The 25,506-nt window shown below is 40.6% G+C and overlaps 1 protein-coding gene across 2 annotated transcripts in view; it reads left to right on the top strand.

Moving 5' to 3' along the window:
• Window positions 1-1,163: 1,163 nt before the first annotated feature.
• NELF-B (negative elongation factor B) overlaps window positions 1,164-25,506 on the top strand; it is a 59,777-nt gene continuing 35,434 nt past the window's right edge. Inside the window, exons 1-5 of one of the 2 annotated variants that reach the window (XM_067120955.1) lie at window positions 1,164-1,267; window positions 2,911-3,040; window positions 19,806-19,904; window positions 20,846-21,034; window positions 22,223-22,405. In XM_067120955.1, the coding sequence (XP_066977056.1) occupies window positions 2,936-3,040; window positions 19,806-19,904; window positions 20,846-21,034; window positions 22,223-22,405 (576 nt within the window). In that variant the 5' untranslated portion in view covers window positions 1,164-1,267; window positions 2,911-2,935. Of the gene's footprint in view, window positions 1,343-2,910; window positions 3,041-19,805; window positions 19,905-20,845; window positions 21,035-22,222; window positions 22,406-25,506 lie in introns of both variants that reach the window. The other variant, XM_067120956.1, reaches the window with a different exon arrangement.

The raw sequence follows: 25,506 nt of genomic DNA, 5'->3' as shown, positions 1-25,506 counted from the left end.
TCTGGGAAACAAACATAACTTTAACTACACTATGACTCGATGTTGAGTTGAGCTGACCTCCAGAAAGAAAACCGAAAACAAAAATAGATACGTTTTTCGTTCACACAAAGTCGTCCTAAAAAAATGGTGTTTTATTCCATATGATTTTTGTACATGTGTTTTGCATATCTTTAGAAATTCGAACGAGCAAGGAGAAACTTGGGGTATCGAGAAACACCGAAGCATGGCGCCAGCCTTCAGTGTTTTTGGAGAGAAAGATTGATGGATACTAATCATACAGATTCTCGAGTCTGCTATCATAACTGATGGCTTTTACGTTATTATCTAATTTGCCAGATAAATTTTTTTCAGTCATTCATCAGTCTGTCTACCCTCCTCTTTCATTCAGGAAAGAATAACTGAGAACTAAAGAATAGCTTTTTGCTCTTCACGTAAAATTGATTGAATATTAACACTTACTGGCATGCAAGGGAACTTCGTAGAGGAAAATGTTTAACAACAGCACTAACGCGTTGTACATGTGAGGTTAAACTCGGAATGCAACTTATTGGTTCAGATTAAGTCAGTCTTTTGCTGACACGGGCTCTTGCTCTGAATGCTATGAAAAACAGTTTTCTAGATTTTTAACTGCTTTGAGAGGGTACATGACATCCCTTAGGTCGAGACTATGGATGATTTGCTTAGTTGTCCTATATTGCTAGTATAATGAAACTGCACAAAATGCCTTGGGGAGAGAGAGAGAGAGAGAGAGAGAGAGAGAGAGAGAGAGAGAGAGAGAGAGAGAGAGAGAGAGAGAGAGAACCATAATCCATAGCAAATAGGTTATGATGCACCTTCAATATGGCTGAGAAATATTTTCCAAATAGGTATCATTGAATAAGTGTACCATACAATGTATTTGACCAAAACCTGCTACACTACAGAAACTTATCATAGAATATAATAGAATATCACGACTTTGCACATCTATTATCTTATATACCTGAAAACAAAGAAAACAACACTATTTGATTTCAATACATGGCCGTCTTCCATTGTCCGATTGTATAGGAGAAATGGGCGGGGATATATTTGATGATAAGGTTTTAAGTGAAAAATTAAATAATGGTCTTGGCCATTAATTTTCAGCATAATATAAATATAATTATGAATTATGAACTTTCTGAAGATTAAAAAGCTATATTATAACAGTCAGTAACGTTTCCAAAGCTAAGGTTCACTCCGAACGTTGTGTGTTTGTAAACAAAAGTTAAATTTCGTCGAAAAGGTATGAGCCATGGATTATTTGAGCATTTTCTACGTGAATTAATTTGGTTTTATATGTGAATGTTTGTTTTAAAAGGTTAGAATATTGTGCTGGGTGCATGATAGTGGTGTATCGTTCAAATAACTGTTAACTAAGTAGAATATAGCGTAGGATGGCCGATTGATCTAGAGTTACCAGGCTCATGTAGAATAGTCGTAGTTTAGGCCAAGCTTAAATTCTCTAGTATATTAAACTGTTGCTTAGTATATTATTTATTTGCTTTAATTTTAAATCAGAAAATTTTTTCAAATAGCCGTAAGGCCAACTGAGTTCAGTACAGAAATGTAGTTTGCCATCGTGTTAGCCTACGTAGGCCAATTCCAAGTCTAGAGAGCATAGGCTAGGCCCAGCCTATTTCTTACCATCACAAATTGAGACATAGTGTAAAAGAGTAAAATTTTCACAATCGTGTGTAGAATAGGCTAAATTATTCCAACTTAGAAATTTGGCTTGTAGGTGGTTTTCATGTGAGGGAAAGTTTTTTCTCCAGTGGTTTCTGCACCTAGGCTTATTGTAAATTGCAGGCAGCATATGGGTCGTAGGGCCGAGCGCAGATGTATAAATCCTTACCTAGCTTAGGCTAAAGCATATGGGTAAATGCTTACGACATCCTTGGGACTTCTAATCGAAAACTTTTTAGGCCTAGATATTGGTTTTTTGAGGCTAGCGATTAAAGTTTGGATGAATTTGACATTCATTTCTATCACAAAACCTACTCTTTTAGGCTCAGTCCTTTACATCAACCCAAACTACCCTGGATTAGGCTATATAATCAATAATGAGTGGACCCTAGTGGGGAAGTCTAGTTTTTTGTTTCAGGAGGGGGAGAGTAAAGAATTGTGTTGGAGACTTGGAATGTAACCTAACCTAACCCATTCTTCTTTTCATTCTGTACATTCCTTATTATCTTTTAATGTGTCATGATACTGCACATCTTGTTGCCTATGAAGATCTTGATGTACCAATTTCAGTTCTTTGTGGCCTTTTGTATCTCCATGTACAGTACAGTAGCCCTATTCACTACCAATGCCCCATATAATATTTCAGGTACGGCTAATCAGTGCCGGTAAGCTTTCCTTTTTGATATTTTGTCACAACATTTTGTTGTAATATGTTAAGTCGTACTTGCTGGCTTTTCTGCAATTTTTTTTTTTCGTTCTCTTGTATATCTTAAATAGATTTTATTGGGTTTTTATAATTATATCCGGTTTTTATCCCACATATCATTCCTTCTTTTTCATATAAATTGTAATCAGTTTTGTCAATTGTTAGATTGTATTCCTTGTGTCCTTATTGATTTGCAGTTCGTACATAAATATTTTTTAGTACATATATTTTTCACAGTAGTTTTTATATTTTTTTCTAGCAACAGTTCATCATTTGCAAATAATAGCCTTTCTATGCTGAGGATTTTGTTCCTTCAAGAGTAAAATGTGAAGTTGAGCAAATTTACAGAAAAATAAGATTCCCAAAAATACATGAAGTAGCATAAATTCTCCTAATGACAGTATTTGACAGATGAATTCCTTGCTTGTAGAAAAACTTTATGTTTCAATGTTCAAAGTGTAACCTTCAATATAATTCCTTTATATTCTTTATTTCAGAGAAACATACAGTTCGTAATGCATTATGGCTGGCTTTGGGTTGGAAGAAATCGGCATTCCAGGAGGAGGGTACCTGAAAGAATCGCTCACACATTGCACTGACCCTCTTAAAGCCATAGAAGAATTTCAGGTATGGCGTTGTTTTATTTAGATGCTGACTTATTATCTGGTGCAACATTAATAAAGAATATTTCCTATTAAAGTTATTGCAGTACACTCCCTGAACACCTGAATTAGCCCTGGTCACCTACCAGCCCGAACTACATCCCCATAGCTTTTACCCACTAAGTGGGTAATTAACTGTCAGCGTTACCAACGCTTACAGGAAAATCTTGTCAAATGAGTTACCTGAAGTACCATTGGCAACGCTGATGCAAGTCCCGGCTGAGTGAGGCCGAGATCCCCAATTGCTTTTTTTTCGCTATGCTGTGTGGGTGTGTCCCACATCAGGCGAACTTTTGGTCATTTAGCCTGACCCCCATTTAAAGAATTTGGACATCATATTATGATTTGGACTGTTTTCAGCGCATTTTCTCCTGGATGGATACTTTATTGACTGGATTTAGAACTTCTCTCCCGGTTTTGACTTTGGGATCAGTACTTTGGACTCGATTGGATAAGTCAAACAAGAAGATGTCTCCGTCTGCTAGCACCAATGCTTCCACTTCGTTTACATCTTCAACGACAGACCCTTCTACTGCTGGAGATGCTGACACTCATTGGTCCTACACGTCCTGCGAGCATAGGATGAATACCCTCAAACACGATTGACATTCTGTTTACATTTTATGTAGGAAGATGCAGTGTAGTATCAGTCAGATAGATGGCGAGTCTTGCTCGGTAGATCAGATGGAAGAATTATTCAAAAAGTTAGAGGACAAGTTACCAGCTAGTATGTCTAGTCTATTTCTCTAGCGCTATGACTAAATTAACGGAAACTGAAGATAAGGGTAGTAGTACTAGTGCTGTAGATACTAATCGTTCTTTTCCAGCCCCCCTGCCTGTTCCAGAACCAGCCCTAACGGGTGCCGGGGGTCATGGAGAACCGCAAACCTCGAAGGTAGGATCTGCCGGCGTGGAGCAGGCAGTGTTGGCAGCAGATTTCCCCCCTTCCCTCTGAAAGCATAAGTTCTAAGGTGGATTTAGAATTAGGAATCACTCAGATGAGTAGGAATTCTACTTTAGGAAGTATTCAGGAAGAGTAGTTGAACATGCAGTCTTCTTTGGGTTCAGGTTCGGTTGGGGTCACTATTGTTTAGGCCTCTCATTTAGATCAATCGTCGGTTTTATTTCCTGCTTTGTGCTCTGTGCAACAAAAGGTTTCCAGATCTGTGGAGGGTCGTTCAGATTTGGTTTCTGATATATCTGGTTCTGAATTTGTTTTGTTTTTCCTTAAATACTCCTTTTTCTTTGAAGGTTCCTTTTCCTTCAGGGGTTAAAGTTTCTTTCATCTTGTGACGGTGGTAATTCTGGCGATCGAGTTTTCCAATATTCGTGATCATGTCTTAAAGAATTTTCTGAATTTGATAATGATGTCTATCAAGATTATCGGCGGCGGGGGTGTGGGCAGGTGGGGGGAACAGAATCAGTCTATTTTCTTTCTTTGAAATCTATGTCCTCTTTGGCCGCTATAGAATTTTCCTTTTTTCCCCATTTTCTTCCAAGCCTTCTTCCATTGCCCTTAATCTTCTCTATTGCAATACACTCCCTGAACACCTGAATTAGCCCTGGTCGCCTACCAGCCCGAACTACATCCCCCATAGCTTTTACCCACTAAGTGGGTAATAAACTGTCAGCGTTACCAACGCTTACAGGAAAATCTAGTCAAATGAGTTACCTGAAGTACCGTTGGCAACACTGCTGCAAGTCCCGGCCGAGTGAGGCCGAGATACCCCAATTGCTTTTTGTTCGTCATGCTGTGTGGGTGTGTCCCACATCAGGCAAACTTTTGGTCATTTAGCCCGACCCCCATTCAAGAATTTGGACATCAGATCACGATTTGGACGTTCTCAACGCATTTTCTCCTGGATGGATACTTTATTGATAGGATTTGGAACTTCTCTCCCGATTTTGACTTTGGACTCGTTTGGATAAGTCAAACAAGAAGACATCGCCGTCTGCTAGCGCCGATGCTTCCACTTTTTTTACATCTTCGACAACACAGCCTTCTTCTGCTGGAGATGCTGACGCTCATTGGCCCTACACGTTCTGCAAGCATAGGAGGAGTACCCTCAAACACGATCAACATTCTGTTTGTGTTTTTATGTAGGAAGACACTGTGTAGTATCAGTCAGATAGGCGGCGAGTCTTGCTCGGTAGATCAGATGGAAGAATTATTCAAAAAGTTAGAGGACAAGTTACTAGCTGAGTATGTCTGGTCTATTTTTCTAGCTTTATTACTAAATTAACGGAAACTAGAGATAAGGATAGTAGTAATAGTGTTGTAGATACTAATCGTTCTTTTTCAGCCCCCCTGCGTGTTCCAGAACCAGCCCTAACGGGTGCCGGGGGTCATGGAGAACCGCAAACCTAGAAGGTAGGATCTGCCGGCCCCCCCGGCGCGGAGCAGGCAGTGTTGGCAGCAGATTTCCCCCTTCCGTCTAAAAGGGTAAGTTCTAAGGTGGATTTAGAATTAGGAATCACTCAGGAGGGTAGGAATTCTAATGAAGTATTCAGGAAAAGTAGTTGAGCGTGGTCTTCTTTGGGTTTAGGTCTCTCATTTAGATCAATCGTCGGTTTTATTTCCTGCTTCGTGCTCTGTGCAACAAAGGTTTCCAGATCCCTGGAGGGTCGTTCAGATTTGGTTTCTGATGTACTGTATCTGGTTCTGAATTTTTGTTTTTCCTTGAATACTCCTCCTTCGAAGGTTCCTTTTCCTTTGGGGGTTTAAATTTCGTTCGTCTTGCGATGGTGGTGATTCTGGCGATCGAGTTTTTCCAATATTCATGATCATGTCTTAAAGAATTTTCTGATTTGATAATGTCTATCAAGATTATCAGGGGCGGGGGGAACCAGTCTATTTTCTTTGAAATCTATGGCCTCTTCAGCCGTTACGGAAATTTCCCTTTTTTTTTTTTTCCTTTTTCTTCTAAGCCTTCTTCCATTGCCCTTCTCAATCTTCTTTTTGGTCCGCTCTTTGGAGGGCTCTCGGGGTCTTTGCTGCACATCCTGTTTTCTTGGCTTTTAACTCATCAGAGCAAGGCTTTCTTGCTTCAACCCTGCATTTTAGAGCTCAGCGGCCCCCCTCTCTCTCTTCGGGGTTAAGGGAAGGGGTACTTTCTACGGATCCATCGTCTTATCACCTTTTGCAAATCCGGTAGTTTCTCAGGCATCTGGTCTAGTTGCTTCTCAGGTGCTTGCGGAGGCGCCAGCAACTCCTTATTTCATTCTTTATGGGTTCCTAACTGTAATGTATCCTCTGCGATTCTTGCGGATGCTACGGCAGTCGGCGATTCGCCTGCGCCAGCGTTCAGTGTATCAGCACCAATAGTTTCCTAACTGTAATGTATCCTCTGCGATTCTTGCGGATGCTACGGCAGTCGGTGATTCGCCTGCGCCAGCGTTCAGTGTATCAGCACCGACATTTTCCGCAGCCTTTCCATTCTCCAGGATAGTTGGTAACTACCCTCTTCTGTTACCTTCGGTTCGGTACCTCTTAACTTTCCCTTCAATACTCCTTTGAGTTTCGGTCCGGTTGGGACCTTCTCCATCTGTCCAACGTCGGCATGGTTACTCCAAGTGTGGCTTCTTTCTTCTTCCCTCCTTCGTTTTCTTCTTTCTCAACTTTCCGGCAGGTTTTCTCTTCCCTCCGTCTAGGCATCCATGTTGGTTTGGGGTTGATTCCGGGTCTTCAGTTCCAGATTCCCATTCTCATGCGGTTTTGATACATTCGGATTTGAGTGGTTCGGGTGTTGCGGCCTCTTCGCTCTCAGGAGTGGGAGTGGTCCGGCCAGGTGTTGCGTCATCCATGTTGGGTGGTGCGGGGTTTACGCAACCTATACTTTGGTGCCTCCAGTATGTTCGCGTTTGATACGTCAGGTTTCCTTCTCACGCACCCAGGTGTAGCAAGTTTTGGGTTTTCAAGTTCGGCGTTTGCTAGGGATCGGCCTGCCTCTTTCCTATTCCGGCTCGGTCGGACCAGTCGGACAATCCTCTAGCTTGGTCAGACCAATCCGACAATCCTCCAGCTCGGTCGAACCAGTCTGACAAGGATTGTTCATTTGAAGAAGAGGATCTGGTACCAGATATTAGTTCTCCTTCAGCCAATGAGAATGAGTATAAGCGGATGGTAGACTTCCTCACTTATCCTCAATCCAAGGTTCCGGAGAAGCCTACACTACCGAAGCAACAATGTTCGAGTCGCTATATGTGACAGAACTGGTAGTTGCTCAAACAAGATGATTCTCCCTCCGGTCTGGTACTGCCTGACACCTCAACACTTCGGTGTCAATAAGGCTGGCATACCAGGTTAACATGTCGCCTGACTGTACAGCGTTCTTTGGCAGAAGATGAGGGGCTTCTTTTGAAGCTTCCACCTCACTATCCGGACATTCGGAGAGGGTTCTGTTGAGGGCGCTTTTTGCGCTCTGCAACAGTCTTTTAGGGAGGAGGATATCTCCTCCATGGTCTATTTCGTGTAGCCGTCGTCAGCAGTAGTGTCACAGCAAGCTATGATTAGTGTGGCTGCTCTGGGTTCAAGGGATGTGGCCAGTATAACAAACTTGTTGCTTCTAACTCATGTCTCCAGTGTCGGCAATTATGCATCGTTGAAGGTACAAATGTGGAAGTTGAGGGTTCCTGTCTAACAGGGAACAGCCGGTACCCACTTGAAGAAGCCTCTTAGGGAGAATGTCTCTCTCTCTCTCTCTCTCTCTCTCTCTCTCTCTCTCTCTCTCTCTCTCTCTCTCTCTCTCTCTCTCTCTCTCTCTCTCTCTCTCTCTCTCTAATTCCAGGGTCTTGTGTCTCCGCATGCTTTCTCTTCAGGTATGTCTCAGGAATCTCTGGGACTTCCACATTGAGAATGTAGGTATAATCTGGAACGATTCTCGCTTGTCGGATCGTCTGTGATTGTCAGAAGAAGCACATCTGACATCCGGAAGGTCTATAGTCTCCCCTTTTCCCGACGTTCATCTGTACTCAGATGCCTCATATCAAGGTTGGGGAGCAACCCTAGAGGAACCCAGGCTTCGGGCCTCTGGAGGGATCAGGAACGAGAGGAGTCATAACCTTCGGGAACCTCAGGGCTGTAAAGGAAGCCCTCAGGTGTTTCTCAGTCCTAGTGTGCAACACAGTAATGGGTCTGCTTTGCGACATCGTAACTGCCGTGTCGTATCTGAGAACTCGGGGGTGGGGGGACAAGATCATTAGAACTTAGAGGTGTGATACTTTCCCCCATTCGGTCTCATTCATCAGGTAATCAGGATTGCGGTAGTGTCAAGACGTCTATGACTCTAGCTCCTTGCTGGCTCCAACGCTCGCAGTTCCGGAATTCCTAATGCTCCTTATGGAAGTTCCGATGTTCTTCCTCATGCGGAAGATCTTTTAGACAACCGCATTTTCACCATTATCATCCAAACTCTTGCGTGATGAACCTAGTTGCAGGCGACTGCCGAGCAAACAGCTAGACAGTCCAGACACTCTAAAGCTATGTCTAGACAGTGTTTCTTTCAGCTTGAGAAGTCAACCCGTAAGCTTTACCTGGTCAACTTGACATGGGGAAGTCTGTGTCGTAAGGAATGTCATTCCATCTTTAGGCCTGCCATAACTGAAATAGCTGGTTTTCTTTTATTCCTTCGGAAAGTCAAGATTCTTCCATTTTCGGCTATTGCTGGCTACCGTTCAGCACTTTGCAGTACATTTTTCTATCTTCCCAAAAATTTCTAATAGTAAGATCTTCTTTGACTTGTTACGTTCCCTCGGGCTCTCTCGTGAGATTTGTTGGAAGTTATAATGTTAAGATAATTGGTTAAGTGTTTTATTTCTTTCTTTTGGCTTTAGCTGCAGATAAAAAAAAAAAAATGGGCGAGCTTCGGGAAGTTTCTTAGGCGGGAAATGATAAGTATTTCTCTTCTTCCGGAAGTCGTGGCCGAGGCTAAAACTCTGCTTCGTTTGTTTAAGGTTCTTTATCTGCAAGTGTTTGGTTCCGGCTTCAGCAGGGATGTCTTTATGTCCGATGCGAATATTTATCAAGGTTGATAAACTCCGTCCGCTTCTGTGTACACTTCTTGTCTCACCGCGGAATCCCACCGCGGAATCCTTCCCGTCCGCTGTCAAGGATGCGATTAATTACTTTCGGAGAAGGGTTCCTGATTCCTGGTTCATAAGCACTCACTACACGAACACAGTTGCGGGCACACTTCACGATTCTCGTGTGGTGCGAGGTTTATATAGCTAAGGGGGTACTCTCTTAGTGCGGAGGTTCTTAGAGGCGGCCACTTGGAAGTCGGTGTCGGTTTTCACGGCTTTCTACCTAAAAGACGTTCAGTTTTCTTCAAAGAAGAATTTCTTGATTGGTCCCTTTGCGACGACCAACTCGATCTTATAATTACGTAGTAATGTTAAGGGTGGGGGGAACTCTAGGTAATGAACATAGTCTGAGGAAATTTGGAATTTTGGATTCTCTGTTAGTCGGGGTTCATAGTGAGAATATTAAGTTTGACGTTAGTACTGTGAAGATAGGCAGATCCAGTGGACAGGTTTGGTTTCTTCAACCTCTTCTGCACAGACATCGGCAGTAACGGACGGCGAAGAACTCGAAGACCAGCACACTCAACTTCTCCTCCATACATGAGAGGCTACAATAGCCACAAGGGAGGTTCTTCGTACCCCTCCATACATGAGAGTGCTTTGATTAGCCACATGGGAGGTTCGTCGTTCTCCACTAATCATGGGAGGCTATGATTAGCCACATGGTAGGTTGGTTTTTATTTTTTGCTACTCTCTATCCATGAGGAGGTTTGAATACCACATGAGAGGTAGCTCGACTCAGACCCTCCATAAATGAGAGTGCTTTGATTAGCCACATGGGAGGTTCATCGTTTCTCCACTAATCATGGGTGGCTGTGATTAGCCACATGGTAGGTTGTTTTTTATTTTGCTACTCTCTATCCGTGAGGAGGTTTGAATACCACATGAGAGGTAGCTCGACTCAGACAGTACCTAGACATGAGACTGACGTCGGGGGTACTCTCTCTACAGACATTCTCACCTGCCGAGTGGGATAACCAGGTGAAGATACATTTATTTATACAGAGTAGACGAATAATGAGTTACCTGCTTTCCCTGTTGGCAGGTCGGGCTGAATTAGATTGATCCCACCTCCACTGAATTTTGTTAATTGGGCTAATTCAGGTGTTCAGGGAGTGTATTGCAATATGAAGTTTTCGTAATAAAACTGATATTGTAATACTTACCTGAACACCTGAATGATTCCCACCCTCCTCCCCACTTCAATTTGAATAGTGGATAACGCAATTGGGGTATCTCAGCCTCACTCGGCCGGGACTTGCAGCAGTGTTGCCAACGATACTTCAGGCAACTCATTTGACTAGATTTTCCTGTAAGCGTTGGTAACGCTGACAGTTTATTACCCACTTAGTGGGTAAAAGCTATGGGGATGTAGTTCGGGCTGGTAGGTGACCAGGGCTAATTCAGGTGTTCAGGTAAGTATTACAATATTAGTTTTATTATGAAAACTTCATTTCGGCCGCTCTCCGGAGGGCTCTTCGGGGCCTTCAGGGTCTTTGTTTGCTCATCCTGTTTTCTTGGCTTTTAACTCAGCAGAGCAAAGACTTTTCTCGGTTCAACCCTGTGATATTAGAGCTTCAGCAGCTCCCTCTCTCTCTTCAGGGTTAGGTGAAGGAGTACTTTTAATGGACCCAGCTTCTTTATCACCTTTTGCGAATCCTGTAGTTTCTCAGGCATCCGATCTAGTTGCTTCTCAGGTGTTTGCAGAGGTGTCAGCAACTCCTTATTTTCATTCTTTATGGGTTTCTAACCGTAATGTATCCTCCGCGATTCTTGCAGATGCTACGGCAGTCGGCGGTTCGCCTGCGCCAGCGTTCAGTGTATCAGCGCCGATAGTTTCCTTAGCCTTTCCATTCTCTAGGATAGCTGGTAATTTACTTTCCTCTGTTACCTTGGGTTCGGTACCTCGTAACTTCCCCTTCGAAACTCCTGTGAGTTCCGGTCCAGTTGGTACCTTCTCCATCTGTCCAATGTCAGCGTTAGGCGCCCTGGTGGTTACTCCGAGTATGGCTTCTTCCTTCTTCCCTCCTTCGGCTTCTTCTTTCTCAGCTTTCGTACAGGTTTCTCTGTCCCTCCGTCTAAGACGTCCATGTAGGTTCGGGGTTGGTTCCGGGTCATCAAGGATTTTTCCCCCCACTTCATCATTAACCAGCAAGTCTTCAGTTCCAGATTCCCATTCACATGCGGTTTTGATACATCCGGATTTGCGTGGTTTGGGTGTTGCGGCCTCTTCGCTCTCAGGAGTGGGCATTGTCTGCCCAGGTGTTGTGTCATCGTCAATGGATGGTGCAGGGTTTGCGCAACCTACTTCGGTGCCTCCAGTATGTTTGTGATTGATTCATCAGGTGTCCGTCTCACGCACCCAGGTGTGGCAAGTTCCGGGTTTTTGAGTTTGGTGTTTGCTAGGGGTCGGCCTGTCTCTTTTTCTGTTCCGGCTCGGCGGACCAGTTCAACAAGGATTGTTCATTTGAAGAAGAGGATCCGGTACTGGATATTAGTTTTCCTTCAGCTAATGAGAGTAAGTGGGTGGTGGACTACATCCATACTCTTTATCCTCAGTCCAAGGCTTTGGAGGAGCCTACACTACCGAATCAAGCAACGTTCGAGTTGCTATATGTGATGGAACCGGTAGTTGCTCAATCATCAAAGAATCTGGTCTGGTTTGGCCATGTTGGGCAGACATTGCAGGAGGCAGACGTAGGTTAGTGGCTTCGATGGGTCGACTAAGCAGGATTCAACCTTGCTTCCTCTTCGGGAGGGGTTTTTACAAGGTAGTGGGTAACCCTTCTGCAGGTGTCAGGGTTCCTCTCAAAGTATCTGTTGAGGCTCTTCTCTCTCGGGTTCCTTCGTCAAATTGTCTGGTCTCAGTTTCATCTAGAAGGCTTGTATCTTTGAGGACACCTTTTGCAGCCTGTCGGAGGCCTTGTCCCACTCTATGTGGATGTGGTCCGGGTTGATAGGATTTTCTCAAACAAGATGGATATATTCCCTCTGATCCTGTACTGCCTGACACCTCATCACTTCGGTTTCAATGGGGCTGGCATACCAGGTTAACATTTCGTCTGACTTTACAACATTTTTTGGCAAGAAGAGGAGGGACTTCTGTTTAAGCTTCTGCCACACTATCTGGACATTCGGAGAGGGTTCTGTTGAGGGCGCCTTTTGCGCTCTGTAACAGTCTCTTAGTGAGGAGGATATCTCCTCCATGGTCAATTTCGTGTAGCCGTCGTCAGCAGTAGCATCACAGCAGGCTATGATTAGCATGGCTGCCCAGGGTCAAGGGTATGTGGCCAGTATAACGAACTTGTTGTTTCTAACTCGTGTCCCCAGTGTCAGCAATTATGTATTGTCAAGGGTACAAAATGTTGAAGTAGAGGTGTTCCTGTCCAATAGGGAACAGCCGGTACCCACTTGGAGAAGCCTCTTAGGGAGAATGTCTCTCTCTCTCTCTCTCTCTCTCTCTCTCTCTCTCTCTCTCTCTCTCTCTCTCTCTCTCTCTCTCTCTCTCTCTCTCTCTCTCTCTCTTTAATTCCAGGGTCTTGTTGTCTCTGTATGCTTTCCTCTTCAGGTATGTCTCAGGAATTGCTGGGACTTCCACATTGAGAATGCAGGTTTAGTCTGGAGCGATTCTCGCTTGTTGGATCTTCTGTGATAGTCAGAAGAAGTACATCTGACATCCGGAAGGTCTATTGTCTCCTCTTCCCGACATTCATCTGTACTCAGATGCCTCATATCAAGGTTGGGGAGCAACCTTGGAGGAACCCAAGCTGAACCTCTGGAGGGATTGGGAATGAGAGGAGTCATAATCTTTGGGAAATCAGGGCTGTAAAGGAAGCCCTCAGGTGTTTTTCAGTCCTAGTGCGCAACGGAGTAGTGTGTCTGCTTTGCGACATCGTAACTGTTGTGTCGTATCTGAGAACTCGGGGGGAACAAGATCATTAGAACTTTGGAAGTGTATGCTTTCCACCATTCGGTCTCATTCATCAGGTAATCAGGAATTGCGGTAGTGTCAAGACGTCTATGACTCTAGCTTCTTGCTGGCCCTAATGCCCTTGGTTTCCGGAACTCCTAATGCTCCTTATGGAAGATCTGATGTTCCTTCTCATGCGGAAGATCTTCTAGGCAACCGCATTTTCACCATTGTCATCCAAACTCTTGCGTGATGAACCTAGTTGCAGGCGACTGCTGAGCGAACAGCTAGACAGACCGGACTCTCTAAAGTTATGTCTAGACAGTGTTTCTTTCAGCTTGAGAAAGTCAACCCATAAGCTTTACCAGCTCAGCTGGACATGTGGAAGTCAGTGTTGTAAGGAAGGTCATTCCATCTTTACGCCTGCCATAACCAAATACTGTAGTTGATTTTCTCTTATTCCTTCGGAAAGTCAAGATTCTTCCGTTTTCAGCTATTGCTGGCTACCGCTCAGCACTTAGCAGTACATTTTTCCATCTTCCCAAAAATTTCTAGTAGTAAGATCTTCTATGATTTATCAGGTTCCTTTAAGTTTAACGTCAGGTCTTGCCGACTCGGGCTCCTTTGTGAGATTTGTCGGAGGTTCAAACATTTAAGACAACTGATTAGGTGTTTTCTTTCTTTCGGCTTTAGCTGCAGATAGAAAGTTGGGCGAGCTTCAGGAAGTTTTCTAGGCTGGCGAGCTACGGGAAGTTTTCTAGGCTGGTTTCCTGGGCGGGAAATGATATGTATCTCTCTTCTTCCGGAATTTGTGGCGAAGACAGAGTCGGAGGCTAAAACTCTGCCTCGTTCGTTTAAGGTTCTTTATCTGCAAGTGTTCGGTTCCGGCAATCAAGTGGGGATGTCTTTATGTCCGGTGCGAATATTAAAGTCTATATATCAAAGGTTGAGAAACTCCATCCGCTTCTGTGTACACTTCTTGTCTCTCCGCGGAATCTTTCCCGTCCGCTGTCAAAGAATGCGATTAGTTACTTTCAGAGAGAGGTTCCTGGTTCTTGGTTCATAAGCGCTCACTCCACAAACACAGTTGCAGGCACACTACACGATTCTCATGTGGTGCGAGCTTTATGCCCTTGAATACAATTTAATTTTGACTTTACATTATATTTAGCGTTTAACATTTTTCTTCATTCCCGCACAGTACTCGGAGTATGTCCACTTCATCTTCCTTTCTAAGGAATTGTTCAGTGTCTTCTATCCTGGAGGCAGTTTACTTGGGAGTCCATCTCAGTGTTTTCTTCCTTTACTTAAGAGAGGTTCAATTCGCCACAGCGTGTATAGCGGCAAAGTCTCCCATGTAGGGTGCGTTCATTTAGCTGAGGTGGTATTCTCTTAGTGCGAAGGCTCAGAAGGTTATTCTCTTAGTCTACGTGTAACAGCAAAGTCAATTATCTAGGGTGCGCTCATTTAGCTAAGGTGGTATTCTCGTAGTGCGGTGGTTATTAGGTTAATCAGATAGAGGAATTCCTTTTAGGCTTTAAAATCTTAAGCAACAGTGATAGTATAATCACTTGAACGTAAGTTTAGTACGTTTTAAGTATCCTAGTCTTTGATAGTTTCCCTACAAGAGTCCAAGGGGTTGATCTCGTAGGCTAGCCTAGGCTCTTTCGTCGGCGCTGAGATACTTCTTCGCTAGGTGGTCATCGGCCTTTGCAGCAACCTGCAGGGTGGAGGGTCAACGGCTCGGCACACTACCTCATTCCCTCCGTACAAGGTAGGCTCTGAATAGCCACTTGGGAGATTCATGTTTCTCCTCCTTACATGAGAGTTATTCTCTTAGTTCGTATGTAGCGGCTAACTCTATTATCGAGGGTGTGCTCATTTAGCTGAGGGGGTACTCTCTTAGTGCGGAGGTTCTTACAGGTGGCCACTTGGAAGTCTGTGTCGGTTTTCACAACTTTCTACCTCAGAGACATTCAGTTTTCTTCGGAGAAGAGTTACTCGCTGGGTTCCTATGTGGTGACCAACTCGATCTTATAATTACGTAGTAATGTCAAGGGCGGGGGAGGGGAGGACTTTAGGTAATGAATGTAGTCTAAGGAACTTACGATTCTCTGTTGGTCGGGATTCATAGTAAAAGTATTAAGTTTGGCGTTAGTAATGTGAAGTTAGGCAGATCCAGTGGACAGGTTTGGTTTCTTCAACCTCTTCTGCGCAGACATCGGCGGCAACAGACGGCAAAGAACTCGAAGATCCTCCACGCTCAACTTCTTCTCCATACATGAGAGGCAACAGTAGCCACATGGGAGGTTCACCGTACCCCTCCATACATGAGAGTGCTTTGATTAGCCACATGGGAGGTTCATTGTACCCCTCCATACATGAGAGTGCTTTGATTAGCCACATGGGAGGTTCACTGTACCCCTCCATACATGAGAGTGCTTTGATTAGCCACATGGGAGGTTCATCGTACCCCTCCATACATGAGAGTGCTTTGATTAGCCACATGGGAGGTTCACCGTACCCCTCCATACATGAGAGTGCTTTGATTAGCCACATGGGAGGTTCATCGTACCCCTCCATACATGAGAGTGCTTTGATTAGCCACATGGGAGGTTCATCGTACCCCTCCATACATGAGAGTGCTTTGATTAGCCACATGGGATGTTCGTTGTTCTCTGCTACTCATGGGAAGCTGTGATTAGCCACATGGTAGGTTAGTTTTTTTTTTTTTTTTTTTCTATTTGCTACTCTCTATCCATGAGGAGGTTTGAATACCACATGAGAGGTATGTCAACTCAGACAGTACCTAGACATGAGACTGACGTCGGGGGTACTTTCTCTATAGGCATCCTCACCTGCCGAGTGGGATAACTAGGTGAGGATACATTCATTTATACAGAGCAGGCAAATAATGAGTTACCTGCTTTCCCTGTTGGCAGGTCGGGCTGAATTAGATTGAGCCCACCTCCTTAAAATATTGTTAATTGGGCTAATTCAGGTGTTCAGGGAGTGTATTGCAATATGAAGTTTTCATAATAAAACTAATATAGTAATACTTACCTGAACACCTGAATGATTCCCACCCTCCTCCCTACTTCAATTTGAATAGTGAATAACGTAATTGGGGATCTCAGCCTCACTCAGCCGGGACTTTCAGCAGCATTGCCAACAGTACTTCAGGAAACTCACTTGACAAGATTTTCCTGTAAGCGTTGGTAATGCTGACAGTTAATTACCCACTTAGTGGGTAAAAGCTATGGGGATGTAGTTCGGGTTGGTAGGTGACCACGGCTAATTCAGGTGTTCAGGTATTACAATATTAGTTTTATTATGAAAACTTCATTTTTCTTTTATTTTTACTTGCTTTTAAATAAACCACAATTTTTTTATATACAAATGGGAGTACCATTGCTTTATTTGTGCTTTGAATTGCTGAAAATATACCATTTCACAGTGATGTTAATTGCTACTTGGATATTTTTAAGGGTTACCGAGAGCAAGGTACCTACCTTTATGTCACCTTCATCATTGACACTGCTTTATTTTTATGCTAGTCTGTTTACAGCAAGTAACACATGATACCTTAATAACTATTTCCAAATTCTGGGAATTATCGTACTGTATGCCTTTTTATATCTTTAATGATGATGATAAAGTTCTTTAGTTTCTCTGATTATATCTTTTTTCTGTAATTCAATTTCTTGTATGTACATGAACTGAAGTTTTGTATCCTATGTTTTGTGCCATTGCACCACAAAAAGAATAAGAAACATATCCATGACCCTTGCTTTTCTGATCTGTGTTAATTACCAGTATTTGATATTTTCAGGAGACGAGTAATTAGGGTTGGACCACATATGAGTCCAATCCTAATTACTCGTGGTGCTTAAGTATTGTTTAAGGGAGTATTGAATATACTTCATGAATCATCAATTTAATCAAATTAATAAGAAACCTGAAGAAATACAATTTTGTTTACAACATACAGTGTAATAAAGCAAATATTATAGAGTTGGATTAGTTATACTGGCTGCTCCTTTTAACCCTTAAACGCCGAGCCTCTATTTACGAAAGTGTCTGTCGTATGCCGGCGGTGTTTGGGAGTTAGCGCCGAAGCAGAAAAAAAGTTTTTTTCAAAAAATCACAGCACGCTTAGTTTTTAAGATTAAGAGTTCATTTTTGGCTACTTTTTTTGTCATTGCCTGAAGTTTAGTAAGTAACCATCAGAAATGAAAAAAAATATCATTATCATATATAAATATTGGAATATATGACAGCAAGAAAAAAAATTCATATATAATTGTTTACAAATCACGCTGTGAGCAAAACGTGTAAGATAATGAATTATGTTTTTTTCGTTGTATTGTAAATTAAATTGCGATGAATTTGGTATATAACAAATTGTAAAACGATCAAAGCAACACAGAGAAAATATTATCACAAAATGATGCATGAATTCGTAACGCGCGGACGTAAAAACTAGTTTTTTTTCTAAAATTCACCATAAGTTGAAATATTGTGCTACAGACTTCCCGTTTGTTGCAAAATGAAGGTAATTGATTGAATATTACTAGACTGTAAGTGTTTTAGCTTACAATTGCAGTTTTCGATCATTTTGGTCGAGTTAAAGTTGACCGAAGGTCGAATTTTTTCTATTTATCGTGATTTATATGAAAATATTTCAAAACTGATAAAAGCTACAACCATATGTTATTTTTTGTTGTATTCTACATGATATTGTGCACATTTTCATGTATAAGACTTTATGTAAGGCCTAATATAAAACGGTGCAAAAATTACGACAAGGTGACTAAAGAAATTCTGAGATTTTCAGCCGAGTTACCGCGCGCTGAGGTAAGGAAAATTTTTTTTTCAAAAATTCACCATAAATCGAAATATTGTGCTAGAGACATTCCCATTTGTTACAAAATGAAGGTAAATGATTGAATGTTACTAGAATGTAAGAGTTTTAGCTTACAGTTGCGTTTTTCGACAATTTCGGTCGAGTCAAAGTTGACCGAAGGTTGAAATTTTGGGACTTATCGTGATTTATATGAAATTATTTCAAAACTGATAAAAGCTACAACCATGAGTTATTTTTTGTGTTATTTTACATGAAATTGTGCACATTTTCATATATAAAACTTTATGTAAGGGCTATTAGAAAAACGGTGCAAACATTACGACAAAGTGAGGAAAGAATTTCTGAGATGTTCAGCCGAGTTACCACGCGAACATAAGGAAAAAGTTTTTTTCAAAAATTCACCATAAATCAAATTATTGTGCTAGAGACTTCCAATTTGTTGCAAAACGAAGGTAGATGATTGAATATTACTAGAATGTAAGAATTTTAGCTTACAATTGCGTTTTTTTACCATTTCGGTTGAGTCGAAGTTGACCAAAGGTTGAAATTTTGGCACTTATCGTGATTTATATGAAAATATTTCAAAACTGATAAAAGCTACAACCATGGGTTGTTTTTTGCTGTATTTTACATGAAATTATGCACATTTTCAAATATAAAACTTTATGTAACGGCTAATATAAAACAGTGCAAACATTACGACAAAGTGACGAAAGAATTTCTAAGATTCTCGGCCGGGTTACCGCGCACAGACATAAGGAAAAAGTTTTTTCAAAAATTCACCATAAATTGAAATATTGTGCTAGAGACTTCCAATTTGTTGCAAAATGAAGGTAAATGATTGAATATTACTAGAATGTAAGAGTTTTAGCTTACAATTGTGTTTTTCGACCATTTCGGTCGAGTCAAAGTTGACCGAAGGTTGAAATTTTGGCACTTATCGTGATTTATATGAAAATATTTCAAAACTTATAAAAGCTGTAACCATGGGTTGTTTTTTGCTGTATTCTACATGAAATTGCGCACATTTTCATATATAAAATTTATATAACAGCTAATATAAAACGGTGCAAAAATTACGACAAAGTGACGAAAGAATTTCTGAGTTGCATCGCTGATGCTATGTAGGGCGAGAAGAAAGAAATTCGCGCATACGCGGCTGGGTAACGCTTGTAAACAAAGCAACAGTGTGATCCGTGAACTCCCAGCATCCCTCAAGGCGCGTGATTTAAAATCTTTAGCAAACTAGGCCTATAACTATTTTTCCGCAAATATTTAAAAAAACTTTTTGTAGTCGACATACCGTATGTCCACTCGGCACCCTATAGACAATTTTAGTCGTTGTACGATACGTCCAGTCGGCGTTTAAGGGTTAAATTACTATTGGTCACAGCTCAGTGAGTATGTGAGCAAGACAAAATTCCTGATGATTGGTAGTGCAATCTCTGGAGCTGTTTGAACATGTGATCAAAAACCAACCCAATGCCAAGCCCTTTACTGTAATTGCTTAATTCAAGTTCAGAGTTTTGCCATTGCCAGAAGGTTTGGCACAAATGGTTTATTTTCTTAATCATTCTTGTATGAAAGTATTGGAAAATCCATGTCTGTATGTTAGGGAAGAATTGAAGTTATTTTAAAGACTAAAATTTGTAATGCTATAACTTCTTGCAAGTTTCAAATGTGAAGATATAGTTTTTTTCTCTTTTTTTCAGATTCTAATGATTCTAAAATTCCTTGGTATATATACATATATATTTTTTATTTAGTAGACTGTTTAAAGTAAGATTGAGTCATGGTCACAGACTTTGCCTAGTGTGCATGTCCTTTGTAATTTTCTCCAAATTAGTATAGTATTTTTTTCTTATTTTTCAGGTAGAAAATGGAATCCTCTTGCCATCCTTGAGGCCCATGTTACATCTGCTTGATCTCCATGGAGTGAAACGGTTAGATTTCCACAACTCCATAATGGAGGTAGGTTAGATATTTTATGCTGTCAATGAAAGACCCAAACCATGGCTCATTTCTGACTTAGTATGATATTTGTGTATAATTACATGCACCATTTCTTTCTATATGTTGTTCACCAAGGTTGTGACTGATTTAAATACATTTTTCATTCACTCCCTTTGTGTGTAATGTATAATTGATACCTGATATAATATTCTGTAATGAATATTATAATTTTTAATTTTTTCGTGGTTCAGAATTTCTTTATAATATTAGTTTACTCTAGACTAACACACTAACACATTGTCATATTTAAGTTTTTTTTTATTCCATTGTTAGTTTTCCACAGTACATAACTGAATACCCTATACAGTACTGTACTGAGAACCTCAACAGCAATGCATATGCATATATACCACTAAATATGCATATTTACCAAACAAGGCAGTCCCCAGTTATTGGTGGGGGATCGTTGTAATGGCGTGATGATGAGTGAAAATTGGTGCTTATCAGCACCTATAACTTGAGATCGGCACCTCTGTTAGGTATGTATCGACGCCAACACCAGATTATCGGCACGGAAAATCGCAGATTTTTGTCGCTAGACAAGCACTGTAAAACTGGACCGCTGATAACCAAGCCCACTGATAACTGGGGACTGCCTGTACCTGAAAAATAAATGGGTATATTATATTGCCACATTATGGTCAGTCATTGTTTATGATCAATGTAACCTGTTACATTATAAATGAATAGTAATTCAGTTATTTCATATGAAGTACAGTTGTCCAGGACTATGATTACTAGAAAGTGCACCCAACAACCAGGTAGCTTTGAATTGCTATGGATGGATACCAGCTTATTTTTTTCCTATTATCTTAGATAAAGGCTTAATTGAAACCATGCTGTGCCTCGTTTTATGTTGTAGTATTTTCATATGTTCATTACACTTTTCTCTTTTTCAGGAGCTACGTGACAAACTGATCACTCAGATAACAGAACTAGGCAAAAGAGAAGGAAGAGATAGGGATCGTAAATTAAAAGAACTCTTAACAAAAAGCTTTCCTGTGATAAAGATAAGGGGCCTTCGACCTGTAGTTATGTGTATACTTAAGCATATGTCACATGTAGAAGATAAATATTTGAAAATACTGGTAAGTACTGTATTTCAGAAATAATGTTTGTCATTTCAGCCTTCTGTAGTCTGTATTGACTAATAGTTAATTGCAGAGGATGCATTGGTCCTTTATATGTTTTGATTTTCTAAAAGCTTTCTTGTGGTGATATCTTAGGGTGTAAAAGTTTCCATATAAATTGCATTATTACAGTATACTGTGTACAATCAGTTAGAAAAATTAAAGGAGAGGGAAAAGATGTTAGTTTGGCTTATAAGCATTTGAAACATCATGTTGCCCAGTAAAAAATAAATGGATAGCAATCAGTTTTTATATGTGTGGGATTAAGAAATATGCACCAAGTAAAACTTTTTCATTATGAGGTGAAAATCAAATTAAATACTAATGTTGTACCAACAGTGTTTGCTAAGTAGTAATAACCTGCTGTGAGAGAGAGAGAGATCACTAAGTCAGTAGCTGCAGCTCATTATTCTTTTATTTTGACATTCTATTAAATACTTTACCTCACTACAGCTTTCTTATCCAGTTTTCATCTCTCATTTAAAAATTAATACTCCTTCATGCCAGCTGTATGAGAATCTAAAATTTGTTGTTATATTCTTTTTATTCTTTGTGAAATTGTTTACATAAGGCATTGTCTTTAGTAGCTTTTCATGTACACATGGCTCAGGCCAATTGTCTGTGCAAATTTTCCATTAGTCTTTCTGCTGTGATACTTATACATTTTATTGTAAACTTGTGCTCCATCCACACAGTTATAGTACCACCTAATTAGAGTTGATTTCAGGGAGACTGTCCAAAAATATTGATTGTCTGGATTTTACAAGTTTTCGCTTAAAACCTTGCCAATGCTAACTCTCTCTCTCTCTCTCTCTCTCTCTCTCTCTCTCTCTCTCTCTCTCTCTCTCTCTCTCTCTCTCTCTCTCTCTCTCTCTCTCTCTCTCTCTCTCTCTCTCTCTCTCTCTCTCTCTCTCCACATTATAAGCAATGTGCCTTACTATATGATTATTCAATGTCAAGTCCCCTTAATTTTTATGTCTTTCTCTCTCTCTCTCTCTCTCTCTCCACATTATAAGCAATGTGCCTTACTATATGATTATTCAATGTCAAGTCCCCTTAATTTTTGTTTAGTGACAGTTCTTTTAATTCCAGTTAACTTTGTAGCTCCAAAGCATACCATTTTGTCATTATAGTTTTTATTTTCAGGTAAGAGACAGAGAGTTATATGAAGCTTGTGATACAGAAGTGAAGCGTCAGATTTGGAAGGATTCTCAGGCATTATTTGGTGATGAAGTTTCTCCTCTACTAACTGGCTATATCACCAGTAAAGAAGACACCCTGTTCAATGTGGAAAACCTAAATAATTTATTTTTCAGTCCATCTCCAAAGGTAAATGATAGCACTTGTTATATTTTATCCAGCCAAAAAATTGTGTTTTCCTCAAGATTTTTATTTTAATTTGGCTGTTTGTAATTAAATTTTTATGTTGATATTCTCATAATTTTGTAGAAATGCATTTGTTGTTCACTTACAGGCTTTGACATAGCTGTTTTAGGTGTAGCTGGAAGTGTTTACTGTCCAATCCTTCCACTTACGTTTGTTTTAACTTGACCCCATTACTTTATGCAAGTGTAATCCATGGTAGTGCCATATCCAGACTCATCTGAGTTTGCAACCGTATTGGTGGCACTGGTCATTATGGATGTTGTGTGTATTTAAAACTTGCAGTCTTGCTCCTGAAAATTTTGTTCATAACTCTTAGACTTATCTCGGTATGTGGGATCAGTTGTAGACTGGAATAAGTCAGATTTCATCCTAGCCAAGCAGATAGTTTATATGGCTATAGAGTTTGACACAGCCTCATTGGTGACACATCCATCCAGGGGCAGATTCCACAGACTGCAAGTGGACATCACCACCAGCGAAGCATTTGCAGAAGCTTCTGGATCATTTAACTTCCATGGAGTGTTAGTTCCCCGAAGAGATTCCTGGTTAAGATTTGCACAGGGTTTCCAGCTAAACAGAAGCTGGTCATCAAGTTGCTTTATTGTGTTAAACCTAGAAGCTCTGTCAACTTTTTGTTGGTTTGTTTTAATTTCAGCTTTAGTGTGGTGATAACAAGTTGATCACATCCAGTGTCTTATCCTGTATAGCTCATAACTTTCCTCAGAATTCTTTTTCTCTCAGTTAGTGGCCCTATGATCTATTTGATCTTTATGTTGCCATTGGAGATGTCCAAATGTATTTATTGATGCCCTTGTTTTGGGAAAATGGTACCTCCACATACTGACAAATTGCACCCCATTTTTGTGTGCAGCCTCTCCAAACAAAAATGGGATGTAATTAACCATTACATCCTCTATATCTGCATTGTTCTGACCAGCTTTTGCATTCTTATCACCAACAACATCTCATATCTTTATGGTATTTCACCTAAAGCATTCTGCAGTTATATATAAAATCATCTTTTATTTCTTCAGGGAGTTTATTGGTGCCTAGTACATTATAATACTCCTGTGGCACAGTTTTGATTTGAATCATATGAGCATTAACCCTTAAACGCCTGTTGGACGTTTTAAACGTCGTCAAAAATTGTCTGTCGAATGCCGAGTGGATGTTGCAAACGTCGACTGAAAATGCTTTTTTTAAATATTCGCGGAAAAATAATTATAGGCCTAGTTTGCGGAAGATTTCAAATCACGCGCCTTGGCGGATGCTGGGAGTTCACAGATCCAGGTGTTGTGTTGTTTTTGAGCATCACCCAGACGCGCATGCGCGAATTCCCTCCTACTCACGCCAGATAGCATCAGCGTCGGACCTTGCGGGAGCGATATTTTGACGCAGACGTGTTTTGCAGAACTTTGGCGAGTGTTTGCATATTCGTGCTGCAACAGGACGTTTGTAGATATGTCACAAAGGCGTCAGGACCGTGAAAGGCACATACTGCCTGTCGGAAGTGAGCGTGTGAGGCGAGTTTTAGACTGGGATGCTGGAGAAGGACCCAGCAACCAAAGTGAATTTTAACATACGGTCAAATTTGACTCGACCGAAATGATCGAAAAACGCATCCGTAAGCCATAATTATTTCATTCGAGTAACAATCAATCATTTACCTTCATTTTGCAACAAACGGAAAGTCTCTAGCACAATATTTAGAATTTTGGTGAATTTTTGAAAAAAAATTTCCGCCGCTCCGCGCTGAACTCCGCTGAAAATCCTGTCATTTCTTGCGTCAGCTTGCCGTAATTTTTCGTCGTTTCATATTATTCGTTACATAAAGTGTTATACATCAAAATGTGCGCAATTTCATGTAGAATACAACAAAAATATATCATTCCTTTAGCTCTTCACAGTTTTTTAATATCTACATCGAAATCACGATAACTGACAAAATTTTAACATTTGGTCAACTTTGATTCGACCGAAATGATCGAAAAACGCATCCGTAAGCCATAATTATTACATTCGAGTAACAATCAATCATTTACCTTCATTTTGCAACAAACGGCAAGTCCCTAGCACATTATTTAGATTTTTGGTGAATTTTTGAAAAAAAAAAAAATTTTTTCGCTCACTTTGGAGGCATTACTCCGCTGAAAATCCTGTCATTTCTTGCGTCAGCTTGCCATAATTTTTTCACCGTTTCATATTATTCGTTACATAAAGTGTTATACATCAAAATGTGTGCAATTTCATGTAGAATACAACAAAAAATATGTCATTCCTTTAGCTCTTCACAGTTTTTTAATATTTTCGCCGAAATCACGATAACTGACAAAATTTTAACATTCGGTCAACTTTGATTCGACCGAAATGATCGAAAAACGCATCCGTAAGCCATAATTATTACATTCGAGTAACAATCAATCATTTACCTTCATTTTGCAACAGACGGAAAGTCTCTAGCACATTATTTAGATTTTTGGTGAATTTTTGAAAAAAAAATTTTCCTTCGCTCCGCGCACACGTACTCCGCTGAAAATCCTGTCATTTCTTGCGTCAGCTTGCCGTAATTTTTTCGCCGTTTCATATTATTCGTTACATAAAGTGTTATACATCAAAATGTGCGAAATTTCATGTAGAATACAACAAATGCCGACATCATGATAACTGACAAAATTTTAACATTCAGTCAACTTTGACTCGACCGAAATGATCGAAAAACACATCTGTAAGCTATAATTATTACATTCGAGTAACAATCAATCATTTACCTTCATTTTGCAACAAACGGAAAGTCTCTAGCACAATATGTAGATTTTTGGTGAATTTTTGAAAAAAAAAAATTTCCTTCGCTCCGCGCGCACGAACTCTGCTGAAAATGCTGTCATTTCTTGCATCAGCTTGCCGTAATTTTTTCGCCGTTTCATATTATTCGTTACATAAAGTGTTATACATCAAAATGTGCGCAATTTCATGTAGAATACAACAAAAAATATATCATTCCTTTAGCTCTTCAAAGTTTTTTTATATTTACATCGAAATAACGA

Source organism: Macrobrachium rosenbergii, chromosome 19 (assembly GCF_040412425.1).
Source record: "Macrobrachium rosenbergii isolate ZJJX-2024 chromosome 19, ASM4041242v1, whole genome shotgun sequence".
NCBI lineage: Eukaryota > Metazoa > Arthropoda > Malacostraca > Decapoda > Palaemonidae > Macrobrachium > Macrobrachium rosenbergii.
The sequence above is the reverse complement of the archived record's forward strand: the minus strand, read 5'-3'. Positions and strand labels throughout refer to the sequence as shown.